This window comes from Lontra canadensis, unplaced genomic scaffold, assembly GCF_010015895.1.
Source record: "Lontra canadensis isolate GAN:19392208 unplaced genomic scaffold, GSC_riverotter_1.0 scaffold250, whole genome shotgun sequence".
Lineage (NCBI taxonomy): Eukaryota > Metazoa > Chordata > Mammalia > Carnivora > Mustelidae > Lontra > Lontra canadensis.
The window spans coordinates 131,695-159,586 of record NW_022631244.1 but is presented as its reverse complement, the minus strand read 5'-3'; the positions used below and the strand labels follow the sequence as shown (position 1 = coordinate 159,586).

The 27,892-nt window shown below is 37.7% G+C and overlaps 2 protein-coding genes across 5 annotated transcripts in view; one reads left to right on the top strand and one right to left on the bottom strand.

Annotated features, from left to right (window-relative positions):
* The window catches only part of LOC116862513 (structural maintenance of chromosomes protein 4), a 39,606-nt gene extending 30,070 nt beyond the window's left edge, over nucleotides 1–9,536 (top strand). For all 3 annotated transcript variants that reach the window (XM_032849842.1, XM_032849841.1, XM_032849843.1), the window contains 7 exons: nucleotides 5,257–5,446; nucleotides 6,439–6,583; nucleotides 6,876–7,049; nucleotides 7,473–7,655; nucleotides 7,796–8,028; nucleotides 8,560–8,743; nucleotides 9,187–9,536. In XM_032849842.1, the coding sequence (XP_032705733.1) occupies nucleotides 5,257–5,446; nucleotides 6,439–6,583; nucleotides 6,876–7,049; nucleotides 7,473–7,655; nucleotides 7,796–8,028; nucleotides 8,560–8,743; nucleotides 9,187–9,339 (1,262 nt within the window). In that variant the 3' untranslated portion in view covers nucleotides 9,340–9,536. The remainder of the gene's footprint in view (nucleotides 1–5,256; nucleotides 5,447–6,438; nucleotides 6,584–6,875; nucleotides 7,050–7,472; nucleotides 7,656–7,795; nucleotides 8,029–8,559; nucleotides 8,744–9,186) is intronic.
* A 2,871-nt stretch (nucleotides 9,537–12,407) lies between these two features.
* LOC116862514 (tripartite motif-containing protein 59) lies at nucleotides 12,408–26,067 on the bottom strand. Of its 2 annotated transcripts, none has more exons than XM_032849845.1 (3): nucleotides 25,876–26,067; nucleotides 24,852–24,928; nucleotides 12,408–13,939 (listed from the first exon to the last, which is right to left on the bottom strand). In XM_032849845.1, the coding sequence occupies exon 3, from the start codon at nucleotides 13,934–13,936 to the stop codon at nucleotides 12,725–12,727; it is 1,212 nt and encodes a 403-aa protein (XP_032705736.1). In that variant the 5' UTR covers nucleotides 13,937–13,939; nucleotides 24,852–24,928; nucleotides 25,876–26,067; the 3' UTR covers nucleotides 12,408–12,724. The 2 variants fall into 2 exon arrangements, with proteins under 2 accessions (XP_032705736.1, XP_032705735.1); XM_032849844.1 differs by having other exon boundaries at nucleotides 24,848–24,928; nucleotides 25,876–26,066.
* Between the last annotated feature and the right edge of the window lie 1,825 nt (nucleotides 26,068–27,892).

The window sequence follows — 27,892 nt, the reverse complement described above, 5'->3', positions numbered from 1 at the left end:
CCCCTCTGTTTAGCACCTTTACATTTTCCTACTCCCTTCCTTGTTAATCTGAGTGCCTTTTCCTGCAAGCAGTTCTTCTAGATTTCTAAGGGAGTACAATGAGATGGCTTTCGGAGGCTTCTGTAGTCCTACTAAAGCCCCATGGCATTTTTTTTTTTTTTTTTTTTTTAAGATTGATTTATTTTAGAGATAGAGCAAGCTGGGGGTGGGAGGAGAGGGAGAGAGAATCTGTAAGCAAACTCTGCTCTGAGTTTGGAGCCAGAGCCCTAAGTGGAAACTAAGAGCTGGTCATTCACCCAGGTGCCCTGCCCCATGACATTCTTTAAGAGAGATAACATGCTTTTTTTTTTTTTTTTTTTAAAGATTTTATTTATTTCTTTGACAGAGATCACAAGTAGGCAGAGAGGCAGGCAGAGAGGGAGGAAGGAAGCAGGCAGGCTCCCTGCCAAGCAGAGAGCCTGATGTGGGGCTCGATCCCAGAACCCTGGAATCATGACCTGAGCCGAAGGCAGAGGCTTTAATCCACTGAGCCACCCAGACACCCCTTTTTCTTGGTTTTATATGGTTTCTAAAAGCAGCTTCAGGAGGTGCCTAGGTGGCTCAGTGGTTAAGCCTCTGCTTTCAGCTCAGGTGATGATCTCTGGGTCCTGGGATCGAACCCCACATCGGGCTCTCTGCTCAGCGGGGAGCCTGTTTCCCTTCCTCTCTCTCTGCCTGCTCATGATCTCTGTCTGTCAAGTAAACAAATAAAATCTTTAAAAATAAATAAATAAAAGCAGCTTCAGGATAGCCTCCAGTCCTCTCCTCCAATTGGATTGTCTCCCCTAAAGGCCTCACACAGAAATTCTAGTTGATTCCAGAGCTAAAGGAATCTCTCCTTCCTTTATTTATAGTCTTTAATGATCTTTAACAGTTACCCTTTAAAATAGTAGTTATTTTATAGATTTAGGAAACAGTATCATTTAAACAAAAGCATGCAGGAAATAAGTGGTACACACATGAAGAAAAACAGTCTTTGAAAACTTAGAAAACATGGTTTGTTTTGTTTTTTTCTAGAACTTTTTCTTCTTGTGTACATGTAAGTGTACCATCAATATCATAAATCAAGAAAGGAAATTCATGGGCTTATAGCCAGAATTGTCTTTGAAATTGAAATTTACTGATTATGTACTTGAGCAGCCCTGCTTCCCTTTCCATGTTTGCTTCAATCAAACATAGATGTGCATCTTATTATGTGAGGAAGGCATGATGGGTTATGATGACAGACCCCTTCCTGACTTAAAATATTTTAGCTAGAGTCTTTAGCACACACTGTAAGCCTTTTGTCACATCCTCAAGAAAGACCCCTGTTATGGTTCCGTTCATGAGCCCAGGAGGACAAATAGTGATTATCCAAAGGCTCCAAATTAGGACAGTTTTCTTGCAAAAAAAAAAGAGGTAAAAATATGTTAAGTAGACATGTCCACTATGCACACTGAATATTTAGCAGTTACCCATATTAACTTTTTTATTTTTGTGATCCTGCATTTTTGTGTGAATTTTTTATTTTTTTGATCCTGCATTTTTGTGTGAATTTTTAATATTAAGATACTCAGCATCTGGTACTGGCCATGGCCAGGTTTGTTTTAGGTGCTGGTGATTGAGCATTGAATAAAATGAAGCCCCTCTATTTAAGAACCTCACACATCAGAGAGGAAGCTAAACATACTACATTTTATATTGGGTGGTGCTAAGTGATAATAAAACGGGTTAACAGGGCAGGGGATGAGAATCAGACACAGTGGCTAGATGGACCTCTATTAGAGATACTTGAGCAGAGACCAAACAGAAGTAGGAGTGCTAACCATGTGATACTTGGAAAAAGCATTCCAAGATCATAGAGGAGTAAGTACAAAGGCCCTGAGGCAAGAGTATGGGGAGTCTCTTGGAACACAATGAAGCCAGAATGACTAAAGTAAAGGAAGAATCCAGATAATATAGGGCAGTATAGGCCAGGTCTCCAAGAAAAATAGCCACTGGAGAGTGATGTACAGGGAAGTGGCATTATGTGACCAGGGTTTTTTTTTCCCTTGCATTTCTTTTGGATCTATATTTTCTTATTGTGGACACATTAACTTAACCCACGCTCCTCTTTCCCCACAAATAGCACAGTATTTTTTGATTGCTTTCTTGGTACGCAATTGTCAATTGAGAGACGAAAAATGTATATGTGTCATTTATAACAACACTTTCACAAAGAATCTGTATTTCATTCTTGTTTGAAAAGGAAGCCTTGACTTTAATAAGGGCCGTATATACATATATAGCTCTTCTCATGGAAATACTGGATATTATCAATAGATTATGTTAATGTTTATTCTAAAGGACCCATTTCTGTAAGCATATCTTTAAAATTAAATATTTCATTTTATATTAATTTAAAATTTTAAAAGTAATGTCTAGAGAATAAAGGGAGCAAGGTGGTTATAGAATAATGACTTCAAAATTATGGATTATATATGCCAGTTTTTTTCCTCCTACTTCTAATAGACATGCTACTATAGATTTTTTTTTTTTTAAGATTTTATTTATTTATTTGACAGATCCCAAGTAGGCAGAGAGGTAAGCAGAGAGAGGGGGAAGCATGCTCCCTGCTGAGCAGAGATCCCAATGCGGGGCTTGATCCCAGGACCCTGAGATCACCCTGAGCCGAAGGCAGAGGCTTTAACCCACTGAGCCACCCAGGTGCCCTACTACTATAGATATTTTTTAAACAAGAAGAAGAAATGCATAGTAGATAACTTGAAAACTAGGAAGAAAATGTTCTAAAAGTTGGAACCTTTCCAGGGACATTCTGACCCATCCCCCAAGTATAAATTATGTTGCCAGCCCCCCTAGTAGCTGGTGAGCAGAGCATGCAGGCAGCCTAATGGAATTTTGACTTAAGAGAATGTTGACACTGTAAGCAAAATCATTCATTCAATAGAGTACTAGGGGGATTACTAGTGTTGGCAATATAGAACTTTTAAATGTGTGTATATTTTCAATGTGTATATCCTTAGGATAAAAGGGGGATACAGAAAACCAAAAAAAGGCAGAAGTTACTGTTTTAGGAGCCAACTGGTGATTTCAGAAATGTAAAAAAATGAGTGTTAGAATTAAATTCAATAGATGGGCTGAGGGGTACCTGGATGGCTCAGTTAAGCTTCCAACTCTTGATTTTGGCTCAGGTCATGATATCTGGGTCATGAGATCAAGCTCCCTGCTGGACATGGAGTCTGCTCAAGATTCTCTACCTGTCCCTTTGCCTCTCCCCCGCTTGCTTGCTTTCAAGCTTAAAAAAAAAATAGATGGGCTGAAAGAATTCTCTGGCAATGTAGAACAAAAACATAGGAGAAATGGTAAAATTGTAAGATTCGGAGATTTGTTGGAATTCCAATGTATCGAACAGAGAAGAGACAGTGGAGGAGAAGCAGTCATTAAATCCTCATCCAATCTTGTTCTCATATGGGCATCTGCCAGATGCCCATATATACCTCCTATAGGAGCTTTATGGGACTCTCTATAAGTTAGCTCACTGTTTGATGCAAGTTTCGTTTTTTGGTTTTTGGGTTTTTTTTTTTCTTTTAAGATTTTATTTGCGAGAGAGCAAGCACAAGTCGGGGGGTGGTGGGCAAAGGGAGTGGGAGAAGGGGAGCCCAACATGGGGCTAGATCCCCACACCCTGGGATCATGACCTGAGCCGAAGGTAGAAGCTCAACCAACTGAGCCACCCAGGCGCCCCTGTAAGTATTCTTAGTAGCTTGAACTCTTCACCTTTTTGTCACCTTTCATTCTTCTTCTATTGTATAGTGATTAGAATTCATGCATCATGGGCGCTGGGGTGGCTCAGTTAGTTAAACATCCACCTCTTGATTTTGGCTCAGGTCATGATGTCAGGGTAGTACAATTGAGCCCTGTGTCAGGCTCTGTGCTGGGCGTGGAACCTGCTTGAGATTCTGTCCCTCTGCCACTGCTCTACTGCTGCCCTGTGGCCTTCCTCCAACCCCTACCATGTATATGAGCATGCTCTCTTAGAGAAAAAAAAATGGAGAATAGAATCAACTTTGGCTAGTGTAATTGGAATTTATATAGTGCATGCGTTTGTTTGAGAGCACTGGATTGTTTACAGAATCCTAGGGATGACTAAAGGAAATTTTAGGTTGAACAATGAAGAATCATTTCTAGAGCTATTCTAAAGAACCATCAAATGATCTATACTGCCTCTTACACAGTTGGAACATCTGCTCTCAAACTGGTATAGTGATCCTGCAACTACCAACAACAGAAGCCCGTTGCACTTACTGTAATTTCCACTGTCCACGTTAGTGCTACTGCCTGACAGTACTCACAGAGCTTTTGACTGCATACCAGAACTTCTAATGCCACTGAGAAAATGCAAATTTCTCTATGCCTGCTTGCCAGTAGAAACATGTCATCATGTATGCCTTCCAAATTATGTCTGAACCCTAGGTAGGAGGGAATCTGGGAAATGTAACTTTTAGTTTTCTGTGCCACAGAGAAAAGTGCCAGTTACTCTCTCTCCCCTACTTTGTTGTAACATGTGAAGGAGAACTTTAAGTTAGGTTAACAAAATAGAATAACCACAGTTTGTGTGTGTGTGTGGTGGTGGTGGTGGTGGTGGTGGTGGTGGTGGTGGTGGTGGTGGTTTTACCACAGGCAAGTTAATAGGCACATAGTCTGAGGGTAAAAATCATTGAGAACAATAATCAAGGAAGTACCTAAGAAAAAGTTGCAAAGATTTTTGAAAAGAGCCTGAGCGCATGAAGCCATTAAGAAATGAGTGGCTTGGGGTGCCTGGGTGGCTGAGTGGGTTAAAGCCTCTGCCTTTGGCTCAGGTCGTGATCCCGGGGTCCTGGGATCAAGCCCCGCGTCGGGCTCTCTGCTCAGCGGGAGGCCTGCTTCCCCCTCTCTCTCTCTCTGCCTACCTGTGATCTCTGTCTCTCAAATTAAATAAATAATTAATTAATTAATTTTTTAAAAAGAAGAAGAAATGAGTGGCTTATGCTATGGCTAAGCCAGAGAATTTAACCATGTGCGGTTATAATACCATTTGTTTTGACATAGTGTGTTCTGGGTTTTTTGAGATACACTTTTCCCCAAATGTCTAAAATTTTGCGTGCATCAGGTTAAGTCATATGACTGACAAAATTTACATCTAGTAAGTGATAGTGTGTGAACCTAGAAACGTGAATTGAGCTCTTCTTTTTATTTCAGAATATGACAACGTGGCTGAGAGAGCTGGAAAAGTAGAAGCTGAGGTTAAAAGATTACACAATATTATCGTAGAAATCAATAACCATAAACTCAAGGCCCAACAAGACAAACTTGATAAAATAAATAAGCAATTAGATGAATGTGCTTCTGCTATTACTAAAGCCCAAGTAGCAATCAAGACTGCTGACAGGTAGAGTATGTATGCTAACCCTAACCAGTTTTCTTCCTGCTTCCATGTTGGAAAAGCATGGAAAGCATGCTATTACTTATTAACCCTATCTAACATGTTTTTATCTAATAGGACTTTAGTAAAGGGAAACCTATAAACATTTATGATGACCATTGTGAGGAGGATGTGTGTTTTAAGTGGTGAACAGATATATGCCTTGGCAAAGTATAGTTCTGTAATTCTCCACTTGTGTGCACCTAAAAATCTGTTTTATTTCTCTGGCATAGAGTAGTTCGATGGTTATTAAATAGATCTTGATCTAGGAGAATTAGCAAAATTGTCTTGATAACTTAGTTTATGATTAATTAGATTACTCCATTGTCTTAACCATTCATAGGTCTTGTTTTTAAATCAATTTTCAGAGTATTGGTGTTTCTAGATAAAGCTTAAATATGTTTATAAAATGTTAAAATGTAAATAACTTTTTTATCTTAATAATTTGTTACAATTTTGTCTAGTTAAATTACTCCAGTGTCTTTGGCTCAAAGGTAGATAAAGCACTAATAAGCCATTTGTTTCTTAGGAGCAAAAGTTTGTCTAAACACATTGGTCAAAGTAGAAGTAACTTTTATTAAGGGAGAAAAAAGTCCTTGTTCCCCTTCTCGGGAAACACGCGTTGCCCTAACTAGAAGGTATTATCTATTGGAAGGTATAACTTCATGAGTGTAGGGATTTAAGGATCTCCAATCAGATAAGAAAATGACAATAATATAATAATACAACAGACATTTAGGTTTAGGTTTCATTAATTTATATTCAGAGTTTAATAAAATATACAACATCCCAGAAGTGTATGTATAACAAACCATATCAAGGGTGGTTCAAAAATCATAAATTTTAAAATCTGTGATAGTAAAATCTCTCAATGTCATGAAGTTTTCTGGTAAACTCTCATAAGCAGGATAATATATCCCATGTTAGCACATTTTTAATGTATCATTTTGCTTGTTTAGAAATCTTAAAAAAGCACAAGACTCCGTCTTTCGCACAGAGAGAGAAATAAAAGACACTGAGAAAGAAGTAGATGATTTAACAGCAGAACTAAAAAGTCTTGAGGACAAAGCGGCAGAGGTCGTAAAGAACACAAATGCTGCAGAGGTAAGACTTGGAGATGGGAGTGCATCGTATTGGAAGCAATTTAAAGATTTGGATATATGACATCAGTACCTTGACATAGTAGACTCAATAGCTTAAAACTTTTGTAGCTATAACTAACATTTATTTGTACAATAAAAAATAGAGTATTGTAACTTTTCCATAAATAAACTTTTAAAATGGAAGTGGCATAGGGAGAGATTGCTAATTTCTTCATCTCTGTAATGTAAAAATACCTGTTCTTTCTTTCCATTTGGGAAGGTCATTATCCATAGTAGCTGTTCTTGTTTTTTAGGGGTCCTTACCGGAGATCCAAAGAGAACATCGTAATCTACTTCAAGAACTAAAAATAATTCAAGAAAATGAACATGCTCTTCAAAAAGATGCACTTAGTATTAAGTTGAAACTTGAACAAATAGATGGTCACATTGCTGAACATAATTCGAAAATAAAATATTGGCAAAAAGAGGTAAGATGGTTACCATTTAGTTAAATGTCACTTTTAAAGATCCTTTATGGAAGAGTTGTGTTTCTTGTTTCTATTTTGTATTTTTGAGATGTTGTGATTCTTAATCCCCAGAGATAATCATTTCTTAGGTTTATAGGGGATGTAATGAACAATATATAGTAATTTCTATATATAGAAAAATCTGTGTAATGGTTCCACTAGTCAGTATTTTCACCCTAGGGCTGATTCAGAGATTTAACAAAAGGCTGCGTGAATATTTTGGAACACTGTAATATTTTTCTTCTTGTCCTTGGAAAAATAATTGCCATAAATCCTTAGTATATATTTAATAGAGAAGTAATTTGTCATATAGTGATTGGATTTTTTTTTTAAACAGTTACAGTTCTGTGCCTTCCCTAACGCTCATCTAAATTGAAATTTTAGATTTCAAAAATATCATTGCATCCCATAGAAGACAGTCCTCTTGAAGAGATTGCAGTTTTAACCCCAGAGGATCTTGAAGCAATCAAGAACCCAGATTCTATAACAAATCAAATTGCACTTTTAGAAGCCCAGTGTCATGAAATGAAACCAAACCTTGGTGCCATTGCAGAGTATAAAAAGAAGGTATGAATAAACTGTTAATGACTTAGTCAGAAATTCTTTAATCCTTAACCTAAATTGTTAATTTTAATTTGTATAATTAGCAGTTTTAACTCTCATTTCAGAAGAGTAACTGAATAGATGTTTTTGATTTTTTTTCATAGGAAGAATTATATTTACAGCGGGTAGCAGAATTGGACAAAATTACTTGCGAAAGAGATAAGTTTAGACAGGCATATGAAGATCTACGGAAACAAAGGCTTAATGAATTCATGGCAGGTTTTTATATAATAACAAATAAATTAAAGGAAAATTACCAAATGCTAACTTTGGGAGGTGATGCTGAACTGGAGCTTGTAGACAGCTTGGATCCTTTCTCTGAAGGAATCATGTTCAGGTTTGTAATTATACTGAGTTTTGGATCCTCTTGTTACATATCTCTATGTATTCTCCAAACTGTCAGTATTTTTTTAAGGGTGGGATGTGTAGTTTAGATCTCCAGCTTGTTTTGTTTGATGGTGAGTACTAATTTGTTTACATGTTGGCAATTTACAACATAAATTCCGGGCAAGCAGCAAACAAATACTTAATTTTACACTATATTTGTCTAGTTCATCTTTTTAAATTTTTGAGCCATTTCAGTTTAACATTAGGATTTAAAGTTGCAAAGCAAAAAAAAAATGCACTGGAAACAGAAGAATAGCAAGAAGTGTTTACTGTCTTGCTGTTTAAATCTTAAAATTTTGGTAGGTGTTCTTATGTGTTCGTTCTCCAATAACATTTTTACAAAATAACTTCAAAAAAGTTTAAATCTGTGAAAATCAAATTAGAGATCCCCAGAAAGATAGTAGAAGCCAGTTTTAAAGCAAACAAATCATGAAATCTTCAGCTTTTGCAAGTTATCTAATAAGAGATTTTCTTAATACAGTGTTCGACCACCTAAGAAAAGTTGGAAGAAGATCTTCAATCTTTCAGGAGGAGAGAAAACACTTAGTTCATTGGCTTTAGTATTTGCTCTTCACCACTACAAACCTACTCCTCTGTACTTCATGGATGAGATTGATGCGGCCCTTGATTTTAAAAATGTGTCCATTGTCGCATTTTATATATATGTAAGTAATCATTTAGAGGTTTTCATTCTGAGAATTTTATAGGAATTTATTTACATGGAATTTACGGACTTACTTCTTTTGAGCTTTTCCCCTATACTCTTAACACTGTGTCCTGTAGTATCTGAGAGACCAAGTCCTTTATTTGAACTAAATATTTCTAATTTGGACAAGTAATGTAAATTAGTAGCAGAAACCCAACTAGAATCCCTGGTCTCCTTAGATTTTTTTTTTCCCCCCCACTAGAAGCTTCTAGGCAACCATGCAGCCCAAAATACCCAAATTCCTCTCAAATGCTGTGTCATAAATTACACATGCTATCATTCCTCTTCATCTTAATTATCAAACTAATGTTGAATTTATTGCCCAGCAAAAACATTTCAAGTAAGTTAGATGTTTGTTAGGATTTACTTGTTACTAATACTTCCATTTTTTTCTCTCTTTAGGAACAAACAAAAAATGCCCAGTTCATAATAATTTCTCTTCGAAATAACATGTTTGAGATTTCAGACAGACTTATTGGAATTTACAAGACATACAATATAACAAAAAGTGTTGCAGTAAACCCAAAACAAATCGCATCTAAAGGACTTTGTTGAATTTATTTATAGCCAGGATTCCTTAAATTGAATCAGCGTAGATTGAGCATATTGTATTATTGATTTTCTATTTGTAAAGGACTATAAATTATGTAAAATATATATTCCTAAACTGGATCATATAACTAACTGGTTTCTAGTTTATGCTATTAGGAGATAGGTTAAATAGTCTAATAAAATATTCTAGGGACACCTGAGTGGCTCAGTTGGTTAAGCATCTGCCTTTGGCTTGGGTCATTATCCCAGGACCCTAGGATTGAGCCCTGTATCAGGTTCTGCTCACTCAGCAAGGAATCTGCTTCTCCCTCTGACTCTCCCCAGCTTGTGTCCTCTGTCTCTCAAATAAAATATTTTTAAAAATATTCTATATACGTGCTTCTAGGTTACTAAAAATCTGACAGTTTTGTAAGCAGCAGACTTTGGAGAAAATAAGATGCTTGGGAGTGCTAGATGATTTGCCCTTACTCCAAAGTTACTACCAACAGAGTTAAATGTTCGTTCATGAACAGTAAGTTCTAAACTACATCATGTTACTCAAGATGCAGTATACCATCATGGATCCCTAATCTACAGTGGAAAAGCCTACCAACTACTAATGAATAAATTCTTAAGGTATTCTATTTAATTTACTATAACAGTTTGGACAGTCACTGTATTTATTACCCAAACAATGGGAACATTTTTTAAACAGTTCTGAATTCTGCAAGATGAAAATTTAAAAATTTTATATGCTTTTCTAACTCAGTGTGTTTAAAACTTGCAAGAGGGCCAGCCAGCAAACAAACAGGCAGTATCTGAACATGAATAAGATACTCATCAGTGAAAAAGGAATAAATACCCATTATTATTGCTTTATTAAAAAAAAAAAAGTATGTAGGGGTTAACTTTCTTAGTATAAATGGGAATTGTTTGCCTATCCATCTGCCAGGGCTTTTTCTTTTCTGCATTAGCTTGGTGTTACACTGTAACTGAAGTTGGCAACCACTTGGTTTTCAAGAGGAATTCTGGTATTGAATCAAGTCTTTGCCCTAGCTATTTGATTTTGGGATACTGATCCTAAGGAATTAGAACTAAAAGTTATTAGCTCAATAATCAGCCATTGTTTAGGTATTAAAAGATCCAACAAAGATGGTTTGTATTATAACACAGTCATTAAATATGTAAATACATGAGCATGGACTTAAATAAAGCAAGATGTGAAACTCTAGTATGGTCATTTGTTTTAAATCAAGATATAAGGGAAAAGTAAAAAGAATATAATCAAGTGCTTTTTCATTGGTGAAAGTAGTGATTAATTTCCAGAATTTAATACTCTAGTACTAAGCTCTACAACATTTTAAGTCTTAAAAAAACGTTTAGATAATTCCCGTTACCCATATGAAAATTCCAGAGCTACTACCCCTGAGTTTGAGCACCTTATTAAGCCACTCAATGCACATAAAATAGCAAAATAAGTTTATTAAAATATATTTTGATACATAAAACTTAGAAATATTTCAAGAATTATATACTTTTACAGTTTCACCCTCCTGATAAGAATTCTAAAACAACAGCATGTATTAAGAATCAGTTATTTGTATTCTTGACTATATTCATACACACTACATAAAATTCATAGTTTTGTCTAAGAACTGGCAGCTTACAAAACAGTGTCAAACCTAAAATGTGTTAATAAGTATATGGTTCCAATCTTTAGCTATTATAAATAGATTCTTAGACATAAATTAGTCCTAAATGAATAAAAATCTTGGCTTAAGGTTTTGGTAGCATAACAGGAGAAACTCTAAAATTATACTGTCCCTTATGCAGGCTGTATGGCCTTAGGCAAACCGCTTCTGGTTGTGTTTCTTTATCTACAAAAAGTCGGAAGATAATTACTTCAGAAACCTGACATGAAGTGCTTGACACAAACAGCTAGAAATTTCAGTGCTTACTAATAGGTGTATTCAAAAAGTGAGGCATTTTTGTATTGTGACCAACCAACTTCAATCTAAGTTACTATGTTGTATTTTTATTTTAATACCTTAATATTTAGCTCACCACCATTAATACCCTCCAAGTGTTCTTTGCCTACGTGATTGTTAATTGTGCTATATATATATTCTGATTCTGGTCATATATTTGACTTCATACAGTCAGCCATCTTTGTGTTGATATTCTCAGCAGATAAGACATTAGGAACGTTTTAGAACTACAGCCATATTAACTCATTATAATTTATATGCAGTATAGGACCAGGAACATTCCCCAAAATGACCTGAAAGTCTGAACTACATAGGGCTCCTAGGGAATGGATCTAAGAGCAACAGCCAATTTGGAATTTCTGGAAAATGATCTTTTACTTAACGTTTTCATGAACAAAAGGGGCAAGCCAAAGTCCTACCACAAGCACCACAATTCCAGTCCCTATTAACAATAAGGGAACTAATCAAAGGGATTTGACTAGCCACACAGGCTCTCATTTAAGCAAAATTTAAGAAAGTTAAATTATTGGTACTTTGATAACAGCATTAGCAAATAGCAGGAAAAGACCATTTTTTAAGACAAATAGAGTTAACATGATGCCACCTAAATCCAATGATGGAAGTTATCGGCAATATATAATGCTAATATGTTTTGAGTTTTTATCCTAGAACAGGTTTGACTGGCAAGACTAAAGCACTAACCAAAATGTTAAATTTACACAAACCACAGAATAAAATAAGACCATTATTTGAAAAAGGTCACTGCTTGTTCCCTAACAATGTATTTCCAAAAGCCATAGCTTTGTCAGGAATGAATGTTGATAAACATTCCAGGGCTCTTAAGTCTATCTTAAAATACATTAATGTTATCAGGTAATCAGATATATTTGATCAAAAATATCCTTAATGTAAACAATCCCTTATCACTTTTAGACTTTGCTACTTGAATTTAATACCTCTACTCAACATCCTTATTTGGCCAAAGGCTTTAAGCCATATCAAAATAAAGGCCTATACACTAAGGATTTTGCTATCTTTTGATCTAAAAACTATTTATACATAACTGCAACACTATCCACTGCAGTAACAGAATGCTAGAAGACAAAAACAAAAAAGCTAAAAGACCGTATTGGTACAGGAGTATTTCAATGCCATAACGATAAAGTCAACCTCAAGCAAATAAAATGGGATAATATATTAAATCAAATAAACTAGATATTCTGGTTAAGACACCTTATGTATCATTTCTAACTGACAAATTTCCATCTAAGCAGCATGGATGGTTTAACATATTTCTATATTTGCTGTAAATCTGATAGTTTACTTTGCTATTTGTCCATCCTACCCTATATCTCCCTTTAGCAATGGCTATTAGTCTGCTGTACAGAATAAGCCTATTTAAACAATTCAGATTTGAATTTTCAACGAGAAACTATTTTCCACATGAATTCCTTCAGTAAATATAAAGTGTGACATAGCAGATTCTTTAAATCATGCAGATTGTTAGATAAATTTTGGTAAACAGATAAAGAAACTTCAGAAAAACATATTGAAGTGATTTCATTTAAGAAGGTTATTATGTGTTGGTTAAAAAAGAGGATCAACATCAGTATCACTGAAATTAAAGTAACTATAACAATGTTTAAAATCTTAAAAAATTCAACTTCTTTCTCATCTTTATCAGGCCAGGAACATGGCATCCTCTTTGAAGAAATTTTCATTTCAGGAATGAGAAGTTTCTTAATTTGTCCAATTTCTGTTCTGCTCCAATCTTCTTTCAATATTTGGCTTACTCGAGGATAAATTTCAACAGGTTGGACCTCAGGAAGTGGTCTTTGTTTCAAAATCTGCACATGTTGGCGGATATCATCAACTTTTTCAAGAAATTTAAGTGGAGACTCCTCCTGTAAAGATGTTGTCATTGTCATCAATTCAAGTTGCTGCTCTCTTATTTCTTTCATTCTTTCAATTTGTGGAGTATATTCTTGATTAATCAGGTTGCTAACATCACAGAGAGCAGCTAGGAAAATTTTTTTTTTCTGTTCCAATATATCACTAAGCTCCTTAAAATACTGGAGAACAACTTCCTTATCACTTTGGACCATTTTTTCTGAATGAGATTTCTGTTCTTCCAGCTTTTCGATAAGATGAGTAAGATCTGTCCAGTGTGTGTCGGTTAACTGTTCAAGTAGTTTTTGAGGCGTGTCCTTTTCTTTCAGATAAGCACTTTGAAGATCATCAATGGGATGACCATGATGTTGACCTATGGTAAGGCAATGACCACAAACTAGTTTTTTATCTAGGAGACAGTAAACATTTAATGGTTGTCTGTAATGTTCAGGACAGGTGACAATATCTGGATGGTCTTCTTGCTGATACTTTTCAATAATAGCCCTTAATGCAAAATTAACAGGTAAAGATTCAATACCAGTTGGAGCAATTTCAATAATACTTCTGCAATTGGGGCACTTGAGTGGAATTCGTAAAGGTCTCCATATATAAAAGTTCCCAGATGCCTGAAGAACGTTTTCCAAGCAATTTCTACAAAATGTATGAGAGCACGGTAGTACACGAGGATCTTCAAAAATACTATAACAAATGGGACATGTTAACTCATCCTCAAAATTGTGCATTTCCTGTCAAGAGAAAAAACTATTTTAAGCCTCCATGTAACAAAACACTTGTACATACATTTCTAAGTAATACAATTCCTAAAATATAGACATTTTTAAGAGCTTACTTTGGGACTAAAATCACGCTAAACAATTCTAATTTGTAGTAAATATTTCAAATTAAAGTTACTTAAGTTTGCGTCTATGCAAAAGTAAAATTCAGTGTTCTGTTGAAGTCTACTCAATGATAACCTGAGCAACTTCTTACAATTTAAGTGCTAAAATCTAAACTATGCACAAGAACTGGAAATCCTAGCCACAGCAGACAAAAAGGAAAAGGCATCTACGTTGGTTAAAAAAAAGAAAAGGTAAAACTGTCACTGTTCACAGATGACAAGATACTTTATACAGAAAACCCTAAAGACCACCAACAAACTGTTAGAATAAATGAAGAGTCAGTCAAGTTGCAGTATACAAATCAATCTTGCATTTCTATACGTTCAACAGTAGCAGGAAGAAATTAACAACTACATTTACCAAAATAAAATACCTAGGAAGAAATCAAGAAGGTGAAAGACCTGTACTCTGAAAACTATTCAACACTGATGGAAGAAACTGAAGACAACATAAACAGGTTGAAAAATACACCATAGTCTGGATTGGAAGAACATTGTCAAAATGTCTATACTACCTAAAGCAATCTATAAATTCACAGTAATTTCTTATCAAAATACCAGGAAGTATTTTTCATAGAACTGGAATATGCCTAAAAGACCCTGAATAGCCAAAGCAAGTCTTGATAAAGAACAACAAAGTAGGAGGTACCACAATCCCAGATTTCAAACTATACTACAAAGTTGCAATAGTCAAAACAGTATGGTACTGGTACAAAAACATAGATCAATGAACAGGATAGCCCAGAAATAAACTCACATACATGGGCGATCTCTGACAAAGACAAGAATATACAATGAGGAAAAGATAATCACTTTAATGATGCTGGGGGAAATGAACAGCTCTATGTTAAAGACAAACTGGACCAATTTCTTTATACCATATACAAAAATGAACTCAAAGTGGATTAAAGTCCAAAATGTAAAACCTGAAAATTCCATAAAGAAAACATAGAAAATAATCTCTGGGACATTGGTCTTGGCAACATTTTTCTAGATATGTTTCCTTAAGCAAGGGAAACAAGCAAAAGTAGATTGGAACTACACCAAAATTGAAAGTTTCTGCCCAGCAAATGAAAAGGCAATGAGTGGTTATTTGTAAATGATACCTGATAAGGGGTTAATATCCAAAATATATAAGGAACCTGTACAACCCAACACCCAAAAATGGGCAGAAGGCCTGAATAAATAGTTTTCCAAAGACATACAGATGACCAACAGATACGACACAATGCTCATCACTGATCATCAGGGAAATGCACATCAAAACCATGAGACACCACCTTAGGTTTGTCAGAATGGCTAGTATCAGACAAGAAAAATAAGTGTTGGCAAGGATGTGGGAAAAAAGGAAACCTGCACTGTTGGTGGAGTGTGAATTGGTGCAACCACTGGAAAACAGTATGGAGGTTCCTCAAAAAACTAAAAATCAAAATACCATATAACCCAGTAACTGCACTACTAGATATTTAACCAACAAATCTAACACTAATTCCAAAAGATGTATGCACCCCATGTTCACAGCAATAGCCAAGATATGGAGGCAAAATGAACAGATGAGATCTGGTGTGTATGTATATGTGTGTGTGTGTGTGTATGATAAATACATAGACACAATGGAGTAATCAGCCATAGAAAAATGAGATCTTTTCATCTCCAATAACATGGATGGACCTGGAGGGTATTAAGCTAAGCAGAAAAAAGACTAATACCATATATGTGGAATCTAAACAAATGAGCGGGGGCACCTAGGTGTCTCGGTTGGTTGTCCAACTCTTGGTTTCAGCTCAGGTCATGGTCTCAGGGCTGTGGGATAAAGTCCCATATGGGGGCCCTTGCTCTGTGCAGTTTTTTTTTAAGAATCTCTCCCTCTTCTGCCCCTTCCCCGGCTTGTGCTCTCGCTTTCATTCTAAATAAATTCAATCTTTAAAAAAAAATTAATGTGCAAACAAAAACACCAAAACAGACCCAAAAATACAGAGAACAAAAGTGGTTGTGGGGCAGAGGGTGGGTGGGGATGGTGAAACAGGTGAAGGCAACAGAAAGGTTCCAGCTTCCAGTTATGGGGTAAGGCACAACATTGGGAAATAGAGTCAGTGGTATTTTAACAGCTCAGTATAGTGACTGGTAGCTAAAATTCTGTGAGCATAACATATATAGAGTTGCTGAAACTGTTATACACATGAAACTAATGAATGTACATCATTTGTACTTGAAAATAAGTCGGGTTGTTTTTTTTTAAGATTTTATTTACTTGCCAGAGAGAGAGCACGCACTCGCATAAGCAGGGGGAGAGGCAGGCAGCGGGAGAAGCAGGCTCCCTACTGGGCAAGGAGCCCGATGTGGGACTCAATCCCAGGACCTCAGGATCATGATCTGAGTTGAATACAGACTCTCAACCAACTGAGCCACCAAGGTGTCCCATGAATTTTTTTTAATTATGCAAAAATAGGCAAGATCAAACATTTCTACTAAATAACAAATTGGGATTAGCAAAGTTATATTATTAATTCAAAAGAATTCATATTCCCAGGGCGCCTGCGTGGTTCAGTGAGTTAAAGCCTCTGCCTTCGGCTCAGGTCATGATCCCGGGACCCTGGGATCAAGCCCCACATAGGGCTCTCTGCTCAGCAGGGAGCCTGCTTCCCCTCCTCTCTCTCTGCCTGCCTCTCTGGCCTACCTGTGATCTCCGTCTGTCAAATAAATAAAATCTTAAAAAAAAAAAAAAAAAGAATTCATATTCCCAATTGGCTCAACCATAGTTCCTAAGGCAAGGTATTAAATTTCTCTAGTAAGTTACTATAAATTTCTTAGCTTCTTCAATTGAAATACTAGTATGCTTAAAGTCCAGAATCAGCACAGTTTACTGCTACAAAGTAATACTTTTAATTTGGAAGGGAAAAACATTTTTTAATAGTCCTTCCAATAAAAACCAGTTTTAAAGATGAACTATTAATTGGGCTTAACTATGAATTACTGACCAGTAGAGCGTTAGTGGTAAAGAACATCATTAGTCCTCTTTTCCTTAATGAAAGAAACCCAGCAATAATAATTTGACCTCTTGGCAAGATATTTTTGACATTTCCAACAACAAAAGCCTGACAGTTTTGTCCCCTACCTCATCTTACAGTCTTAGCTTGTACCTATCCTTAATGCAAGCCACAATCTTCAGGAATTAAACTTAGCCCTGTAGAGAAAAATCAAGTTACACCATCACTTAGAGAAACTTAAGAGAGCAAAACAAAAAACCCAAGTCCCATTCATGTAAAATATAAAGGTTACCAAATCATCCTCTATAAAACTAACTTTTAAGATGAAAAGTTTGAGAAGATATCTACAAATAATTGTGTACTTTTATTAACTATTAAAAACCTCTTTGGACTTTTTGGCTCTATGCTCCTTCGCATTTTCAAAATCAAACTCTTATTCAAGTCTCAAATTGGGCTCTGCCTCCCCCCCAAATAAGGTCTCTTATTAATCTCACTGAATGCTATACTGCAAATTTACAGCACTTAACCGGAGTTAAGAGAATTTTCTAAAATTTCCCTATATATTAGAGGATGTAAGCCTGTAGTAAGAGCAGTTGTTGTGTCTAAACAGAACTTTAAGTATTCACTACATGTATTCACTAAACACACAGTAGGGATTCACTCACTGATTGAATAAACACTACCCCTTAAGAAACCAACATTAAGGGGCGCCTGGGTGGCTCAGTGGGTTAAAGCCTCTGCCTTCGGCTCAGGTCATGATCCCTACATCGGGCTCTCTGCTCTCTGGGGATCCTGCTTCCTCCTCTCTCTCTGCCTGCCTCTCTGCTTACTTGTGATCGCTTGTCAAAGGAATAAATAAAATCTTAAAAAAAAAAAAAAAAAAAAACATTAATATCAGATCTTAGTTTTTTGTTTTTTAAACAGCAAAATCTCTACTTTTGTTTCAGAAAAGCTGTAACAGGAGAATCTATCAAAAAATATTCCATTCAGATTGACAATATTCAGAACCCTAATGAGCCAAGACATATCACACAGATACTAAGCCTGAATTGTGAAGCATTCCAGGAAACTCAACTGGGCAACAGTACAGATGATGACATTCAGTGCAGATAAGTGCAAGAGAATGCATGCTGGGAAGATTTCTTGACTTTCCCCTATATCTACAGAGAGCTCTATAATCACAAAAAAACACCCATGAAAAACAAACATGTTTCTCAGAGGATTTTAGTGATGTCAGAATTCACAATGAAGGAAAAAAACAAAACAGCACTTTACGGGGCACCTGGGTGGCTCAGTGGGTTAAGCCTCTGCCTTCGGCTCAGGTCCTGATACCAGGGTCCTGGGATCGAGCCCCGCATCGGGCTCTCTGCTCAGCAGGGAGCCTCCTTTCTCCTTTCTCTCTGCCTGCCTCTCTGCCTTGTGATCTTGTGATCTCTCTCTGTCAAATAAATAAATAAAATCTTAAAAAAAAAAAAAAAAAACAGCACTTTGCAGTGAACAAATAACTTTGAGCAGTGGACATATATTCAACTTAGAATATTAGAGCTATTTAATGTTTAAAAGTGCCAAAATTAGGCCTAAAACAGAATCAAACCTTTCCCTCTAAAGTCATATTTAACAAAACTCTAGAAAACATTTTTCCCTGAGAACCCATTTAGGGACCCCTCCAAGAGTTCAACTTTGTTTACAATGAAGATATTTACAACAATATTGAAAGAAAATGCCATCTCCTGGGCTCATATAAAATAAAAAGCAAATATGGTCTCAAAAGTTAACCTTCAAAGTATACAAACATTTTTAATAAAATGTAATTAGAAGTTTGCAGATAACTGGGATGCCTGGGTGGCTCAGTCAGTTAAGTTGCTGCCTTTGGCTCAGGTCATGATCCCAGGGTCCTAGGGTCCAGAGTCCCGAATTGGGCTCCTTGCTCAGCGGGAAGCCTGCTTCACTTTCTGTCTCTGCCTGCCACTCTGCCTGCTTGTGCTCTCTTTCTCTCTCTCTGACAAATAAATAAATAAATCTTTAAAAAAGAAGTTTATAGATAACCTAAAGATACAGAAATAAAATCCTACTCTTGGATGACCCACTTCTTGCTGAGCTATTCAAAGCTGATTTTAGGCAATACATTTATGAACAGTCAGAACTGTTTAACTGAAGCAAGCCTAGCCGAAAACAACTCTGTAAGGTCAGCAAATTTCTGACTCTGGTTATTGCCTGAGAATCAGAAGTGTAGGTCGCTATCATGCTTAGAAGCTAGTTCTTCAGAAACCAGCATGAAATGTCATGCCCCAGAAGTTTTCTCTATCCAGGTCAGACTTCTGAGGGGGGAAAAAAGGGGCAAAAACTTTACCTGTGTTTATTTTCAAGGATGAGTATTTTGGATTTAGCCATGTTGTATGTACATAACAACACTGGAAAATAGAAGACAGTGAAGCAATGCCCTCAATGTTCCAGGAAAAAATGGCTTCCAACCTAAAATTCTATACCCAGAAGAATAAATTTTGGAAAAGAAAAGCAAGAATTCTCAACAGGTTAATGGTGAAATTAAATCCAGGACAACTGTGCAGCAAGCCTAGAGTACAAGTAGTCTGGGAAAAGAAGATCCGAAAGCAATGTCTTTGAGAAATGGAACTGACAATATTTCAAGCAATGTCTGAACATATTAAGAGGTGATGACAAAACTAAAGTTTGGGAAAAGTGATAGAACCATGAAATGAGAGGAAATATATGGCTCTCATCATATTAGTGTAATATTAAGTATTGACTTTACCAAAAAACATGACTTATGGACTGAATGCCTGTGTCCCCCTAAAATTCATGTTGAGATCCTAGCTGTTAATGAGATGGTATCAGTAAGCCTTTGGGAGATGAGGTCATAAGGGCAGAGAGCCCTCATGAACAGATTAGTGCCCTTAGAGGAGACAGGATGGCTCGCTCCCTCTCCTCAGCTCTCCACCACATAAGGACAACAGCATTAAGAGGGCCATCTTCAACCCAGGAAGGGAGCATTTGTTTGTTTGTTTTTAAAGATTTGTTTAACAGATAGCAATAGAGGGAACACAAGCCAAGGTTGGGGGGAGTGGGAGAGGAAGAAGCAGGCTTCCTGCAGAGCAGGGAGCCTGACACAGGGCTCAGGGCTCAGTCCCAGGACCCTAGAATCATGATGTGAGCTGAAGGCAGACACAACAACTGAGCCACCCAGGTGCCCCAGGAAGGGAACTCTTACCAGAACCCAGCCATGCTGACATACTGATCTTGGACATCCCGATCTTGGAAATCCCAGCCTCCAGAACTACAAGAAATCTATTGTTTAGGCCACTTAAGTTCATGGTATTTTTGTTATAACAGCCCAAACTAAGAAAATGACAATTATATTGGCTGGAGGGAATAAAGGAAGGAAACAGTGTTTAAGAACTAAATCTTAGGGGCAGTGGGGTGGCTCAGTCGGTTAAGTGGCTGCCTTCGGCTCAGGTCATGATCCCAAGATCCTGGAATAGAGCCCCACATAGGGTTCTCTGCTCTGCAGGGGAGGCTGTTTCCCCCTCTCTCTCTGCCTACCACTCTACTTGTGCCCTTTCTCTGTCAAATAAATAAATAAATAAATAAACAAACAAACAAACCTAAGAACTAAATCTTAAACTTCCAGAAAGTCAAAAGTAAAAAGTCAAGAAGTCACATTAAAAAATCTAGAAGCAGATACCAAAAATCTAGAAGCAGATACAAAAAGAAATCATTAAATGAGAGTGGTTGCTTCTGGAGAGCAGGAATCAGGAGTGGGAAGAGTGAGAGCAGGGGCTACTCTTTTTCATTATTAACCTCAATACTGCTATTTTATTTTTAACTATTAACAGCTAACTAAAAACATAAAATTTTAGACAGAGACAATCCTACAAGCAAGCATCCAGGCAAAAAACTAAGATATCTAAAAAAGGAAAAAACAATGGTCTCAGAATTCTGGGAAATTGTAATTTCCAAAAATGGCCACAACCATTATCTCCCACATACACTCCCCACAATGTGGCTTCAGTGGTACTCCCCCATCAAAAGATGAAATCTCTTCTCCCCACAAAAAACCTGGGCAGGCCATGTGACTGCTTTGATCAACAGGATATAAAGTACAAGTGATGCTATGACCGTTCTGGGTACAGCCCTTAATTCGCCTGGCAGGTTACTGTCCCAGACCCATGAATCACTATGTAAAACAAAGTCCAGGCTACTCTGCTAGCAAGAGAGGAAAAGTAGAGAAGCAATGAAGTACCAGACATGTGAGCAAAAAAGTCATCATGAACACGCAGCCAGCCAAGCCTTCGGGTATTTCTTACAGGGTAACACATAACCAGAACATCTCCAAAGCAACAAGGAATGCTAAGAAATCATACAGCGAGGTCCACAGGGTCTAGAAGAAAAAGGATAGGACCTAGGAATTCTGTACCCAGCCAAGATGTACTTTATTCATGCGAGACAAAAATACTTAGGAAAATCTATAGGGTTTAAAAAAAGAATTGTATAGGGCAGAGCTGAAGCTATATACTTTCATTACCAAACAAAAGGAATATAAAAAGGATTCATCTAAAGGGAAAGAGAAAAAAAGGAAAACTGACCTAGGAAAAGAAGAAGAAAAATAATAAAAATAAATGAAGAAAACAATGAATTAACAAAATTGCTGGTATTGATAAACCCAAGAGCTGTCTCTTTAAATAAATAAGCCACTAGCTATCCGGAATAGGCAGCATCCAAGATGGCCCCCCAATGACCTCCACTTCCTAGTACTCATGTCCTTTTGTAATCCCTTTCCCGTGAGTGTAGATTGGACCTAGTGACTCTCTTAAGATTTTATTTATTTATTTATTTACTTACTTACTTATTTATTTATTTGAGAGAGGTAGAGAGCACAAGCAGGGGGAGCAGGAGAGAGAGGAGGAGACTCCCCACCCAGCAGGGTCCCAATGCGGGGCTCAGGGATCATGACCTGAGCCGAGGAAAGACGTTTAACAGACTGAGCCACCCAGGAGACCCCCTTCTAAGAAAATACAGCAGAAGCAACAGGATATTACTTTCAAGGTTTTGTAATAAGACCATGGTTTCCATCAGGAATGACCTGGCTCTCTCCATCTCTCTTAGATCACTGTCACTGAGGGAGAGAGAGATGCCATGTTGTGAGCAGACCAAGGTCCACTTGTTATGACCAGGGACTACAGCCCTCAGTCTAATAGCCCACTGGAAGTCTGCTGATGGCTATATAAGTGGGCTTACTAGCAAGATACTTCAGGTCCAGTGAAATCCTACAATGACTGCAGCCTCATGAGAGAGACGCTGGGCTGGAGGCACTCAGCTAAGCGCTCCTAGATGCCTGGCCCACAGAAATTGTATTTTAATATTTGTTCTTTTAAGCTGCTAAATATTGGGATAATTTGTTATGCAGCAATTGATTAATACACTAACCCATCAAGAGACAAAAGGAAGAAACAACAAATATACAAAGTCAGCATTGAAAAAAGGAAATAAACCAAAAATAGAAAAATCTAAAATCAGAATACCTTGCCTAACTCTATGCTACTATATTTGGAAGAGTTACCAAAAATGAATTATTCTCTATATCACTTCAAATACCAAGCTGACCAGAAAATATATAAAGCAAAATATGAGAGAAATTCACAAATTGGAAAAGTGCTATTCTGAAAAAAAGAAGGGACAAGCTTCTCTGGGGGAGCTCTTTCAAATTTTTAGGAGGCAATTTCTTGTTCAACTGTTCTACAATACAAGGATGTAGAGTTTGCAAATTGTTTTGAAAATAGTATAACATGATTCCAATACCTAATAAAAACTAAAATAGACTAACTTCAAAAATGGATACTGATATAAAAATCCTGAACACAGTATTAGCAAATCCAAATCCAGAGTACAATGATCAAAATGAGATTCTTCCCAGAAATATAAGTTCATTTAATAACTGAAAATTACTCAGGTCAATGGAGGAAAAACTTTAATTGCAATAGATGTGGAAAGTGCACGTAATATAAAAACTAGTAAGCACTCCACAAAGACAAAGTGAAATGGGGCTAAAGGAAGAGGAGATGGAGAGTTATTGTTTAATTCTAGTCTGGGAAGATGGAAAAAGTTCTGGAGACGGATGGGTGCTGACAGTTGCACAACAATGTGAATGAACTTAATGACCCTCCACGGCACACTTACTGCTTATAATGGTAAATTTTTTCGCTTTCTCTCTCTCTTAAATAAATAAAATCTTTTTTAAAAAATTAAAAACTTTATAAAAAGTCACCAAGAAATGAATATAAAAATAAATCTTTTCAGAAACTGAGGCTTAGGGCACCTGGGTGGCTCAGTAGGTTAAAGCCTCTGCCTTTGGCTCAGGTCATGATCTCAGGGTCCTGGGATCAAGCACCGAATCGGGCTCCCTGCTCAGCAGGGAGCCTGTTTCCCCCCTCTCTCTGCCTGCCTCTCTGCCTACTTGTGATCTCTGTCTGTCAAATAGATAAAGTCTTTGAAAAAAAAAAAAAAAAAAAAAGAAAGAAATTGAGGCTAAACCACCCACTTATAAATTATTTCACAAAATTCTTGTGTTTTAGTGTCAAAAACAAATACACTTCTGAATTTCTAAACTTTTAATGCATTCTCCGAAAAGTAGATTTCCTACAGAGCCTCCATGATGTCTAACTAGAATAGTGAATGGTCAGTAGAAAGAGATTATGGAGAATTAAACAGTACAAAAAAATATTATCCATTCTCTTACACAGTATGTGTAAATGATTTTTTAAGTTTTAATTCACTAACAATGCCTCTTTCATCTCTAAACATGAATAGTAATAAAAATTCCATTATATTTTACAACCTCTGAAGAAAATTATGTTTACCACATTATAGAGTTTAAGTGACTTGCTCCAGAACTTATAGTGTGAGTCAGCTATAAGCCTGGGAAAATTCTGATTGGGTCTCACATCTTTGTGGCCCTAACTGATACAAGGCACATTTTATGCAATTCAAGATTACTTCAGAAATACGACAATTGTGTCATCTATATACATAGGGCAAAATTTAAAAAATACGTTTGTACATCTGAATATACAAAAATAATAGGTCACCATAACCCTTTCAAATTAAAAAAAAAAAAAAAATCCTATGGTCGAATATGACTTTAACTCTGCCCATTTGCATTGTTCTTGCATTTGACATCAACCTATTTCCCCAAACTAAAAAAGAAACTACTTATGTGATTTAACCAAGAACTGAAATGAGAAATTCAGGTTTTCATTTTTTTCCTCAGCACTTTTCACAGTGAAAGTATATTCAGCAATGTTTGCTGAAAGGCAATGTTAAAATTAACATGACCTAAAATCAAAATTTTCACCTTCCCCAACTAAATTATTGTACCTTACTTCAAAGGGTAGCTACAGAGCCATCAAAAAAAAAAAAAAAAAAAAAAAGACAAATCAGTATGTAAATGCATAGTTTTTATATCAGGTAAGGAATAAATGCAACTTGCAGGTCTGTATGTATAAAATGATACCATTTGTTTGTTTAGATGTACACAAATCCCTGTAAAATTTCTGAAAGGGTACACAAAAGTGACTAACTTTAAGGTACAGGTCAGATGAGGGAGCTGTTTTCACTTTATGCTCCTCCCAGATGGCTTGAATTTTATACACCAACATGTCTTTTTTCAGATTTAAAAATCTCAACTTCCACTTTAAATCATACACTCAAAAAAATTTACTGAGAATTTTGTATTCACTTAATCTTTCAGAGCTTACCTACTTTGCTGCTGATCTTCTGGATTAGCGACTGAATATACTTTATCTTCTCCAACTTACTCAGTTTCTTTTATTCGTGTTCTAAAATTAAAATAATTTTACCTTAATATTTTAGGTTTGCATTCTCAAAGAACAGATTAAATATGACATCACAGGAAAGGTTATTTCAATCCTCGACGTTTATCTCCCCTAAGCCTCATTGTGTTTTTATAAAAATAGTGAGAAATATCAACAGTTGGTGGTGCAGGAGAGGTATCACTTGTACACTGAAAATTCCAACAATCCTGTGACCAAATAAATGGTCACAAAGGACCTCTTTTTGTAGCGTCAAGTATCTTACGAGCACTTGAAAATGTTAGCCAACAATGATGATGACGGAGCAAACATTCATGCGCATTTAACTTCTTCAAGTCAACTTGAAAACAAGAAACATCCGTGGGAGCGAAAGATTTTGCCAGCCTAATCTGACAAATACTGATTTAGGTTATCCCCATCAAGGCGTCTGTCTGCACATGTCTCAGTTATGCCATTTAAATGTTGTGGCGCCCTGGGTCAGTTTTTCCTAATGCCTCTCAGAACTGAGGTTTCACACCTGTAAAATGGGCATAATTACACCCACTATTAAGTCTCATGAGAACCTCTCACAAAGGGCCGCAACATAACCGTACCCTTCCCTTTCTCCAAGGTTTAGGGCAAATCTTTCCGAGCCTCCCCCCCCCAATGCACTTCCACCGCCCCCGCGCCCCCCGCCCGAAACCACGCGAGGAAGACCATGTCTGTGGAGTCCCGCTCTTCTCACCCTCACCACCACACGCGGCCTGCTCTCAAACAGAAACTCAGCTCCGCACCCGAGGGAGGAAAACGAGGTTCCGCAACCTCCTCCTCTGGGACGAGAGAGAGTAAATGCAGGACCCGTGCCCACGCTCTCCATCACCAAGCCCCTAAACTCTCCCCAAACACACCCAGTACACCAGCCTGTGCTTACAGACAAAGAAGACGGACCCCTCCAAGACGCTCCTTAGACTCACCGCGGGGAGTTTGAAACCAACCTACTCCACAGGCCAGAACAGCTCTACGGCCTCCACGCTCCGCGTCCCCGAGATGCTTGGCGTCCCCGCCCTCCTCCGCCCTGAGGGATTTCAGGCGCCCAGACGGGGCGGGGCCTCGCGGAGCCTCAGGACGCAAGCGCAGTCTCCCGGCAACGTTCAACTGTGTGGCGTCCGCCAATGGGAAAGAGCGCGCGGCAGCCTTTCAAAAGTAAACGGCAGGCAGCGCCTGCGGAGGCGGACGCGTAACTGCCAGTGCCTGGCTCGAAGCCCCGGGCCAGCTTCCCGCACCTGCGCACTAGGCACCGGCCCGCCTCTGGGAAGCTTCCGAGGCACGCGGCAGTAGGCGCTTCAGTGCGTGCGGGTGCTTCTGGAAGCCACGGTTCTAAGCTGGCCCACCTCCTGGGGAAGTGGGACGTGGTCCACCGCCCCGGGAGAGGTGGATCCTGGCGGCGGCTGACTACCTCCACAAGATTCATAGGATTGTTTTTCACTAGGAGCCAATCTGGCATGTTCTGATTCTAGACTTTAAAGTGCGGCGTCTCCCATTGTTACTTCACAGGTTTTCTGCAACGGGAGATCACCGGCCCGAGCGCACACGCGACCCAGCATGCAAGCTCCGTCCTCCTCCGACTCTAAGTTTCCTTTGGTTCACGAAATCTGAACATCTGGACCTACCTGAATACTTGACTCAGTGTAGGGGAGGGGGCTTCTGATTACAGTTTTCTTAAAGAGAACTTACTGTGTGACAGCCAGTGGCACCTTAGGACTCCTTTATAACTATCTCCCTCCTCTCCCCACCCCCAATCCATTTCCCAACCTCGTGACATTATCGCCTAGAGATGACCACTGTTGCCCAGAATACCTGATTTCTGATTCAATCTCTTCAGCCTTTTTCACCTTCTTAAACCTCTAGAATCAGAAAACATGCAGTTCACTAGTCAGGGTTCCCTTTTTTCTTGAGAAACTTTAGCCGTATTTCAAGATTTCTTAACCACAGTTTCCATCTCTTAACTATACTGAAGTCAATTAACGCTGTGCTAGATAAAACTGAGCCTTGGGGGCCCCTGCGAGCCTCAGTCGTTAAGCGTTAAGCATCTGCCTCTGGCTCAGGTCATAATTCTGGGGTCTGGGATTAATCCTGGGGTTCTGGGATTGAGCACTGCATGGGGCTCCCTGCTCAGCTGGAAGCATGCTTCTCCCTCTTCCACTCCCCCCTACTTGTGTGCTCGCATGCTCTCTTGCGCCAGCTCTCTAGCTCTCTCACTCTGTTGCTGTCAAATAGATAAATAAAATCTTAAAAACAAATTTTAAAAAACGAGAGTTGGTATACTTGTATTGCCAGTACCCTCAGGTATTAGGGTCTTATGCAGTAAATTGTAGGGGAAAAAAAAAAAAACCACAAGGTAATATCAGTGAGTAGTACTCAAGTCAATTTCAGATGTCTTCGCCAATTCAGTTACTGAAAAGTTTGCTTATGATGTATGGATTCTGGCAATATCCTAGGATTCCTACTGTTACATGGTGGTATAGAGCCATTTCAGCTTTATTATGCTTATACATTTTCTATTTAAATATCGGATTCATCCTCATAGATTTTAAATTTCTTGTCAAAATAATATGGGTATCTTTCCATAGCAATAAATGCACTGTACCTAGATAAAAATTATTCTTTTATTTTTTTGTTAAGTTTTATTTATTAATTTATTTATTTGACAGAGAGAGCACAAGTAGGCAGAGGCAGGCAGAGAGAGAGGGAGAAGCAAGCTTGATCCCAGAACCCTGAGATCATCACCTGAGTGGAAGGCAGACGCCATACCATCTGAGTCACCCAGGTGCCCCTATTCTCTTAAAAAAAAAAAAAAAAGTAAACCAGTGATATTAACTCTAGATTTTGGGCAATTATGATGTGTCAGTTTAGATTCATCGCTTGTAACAAATGTACTGTTGCAGGATTGTGGAATCCAAAGGCCAAGAAAGCATTCCTGAGACATTGTAT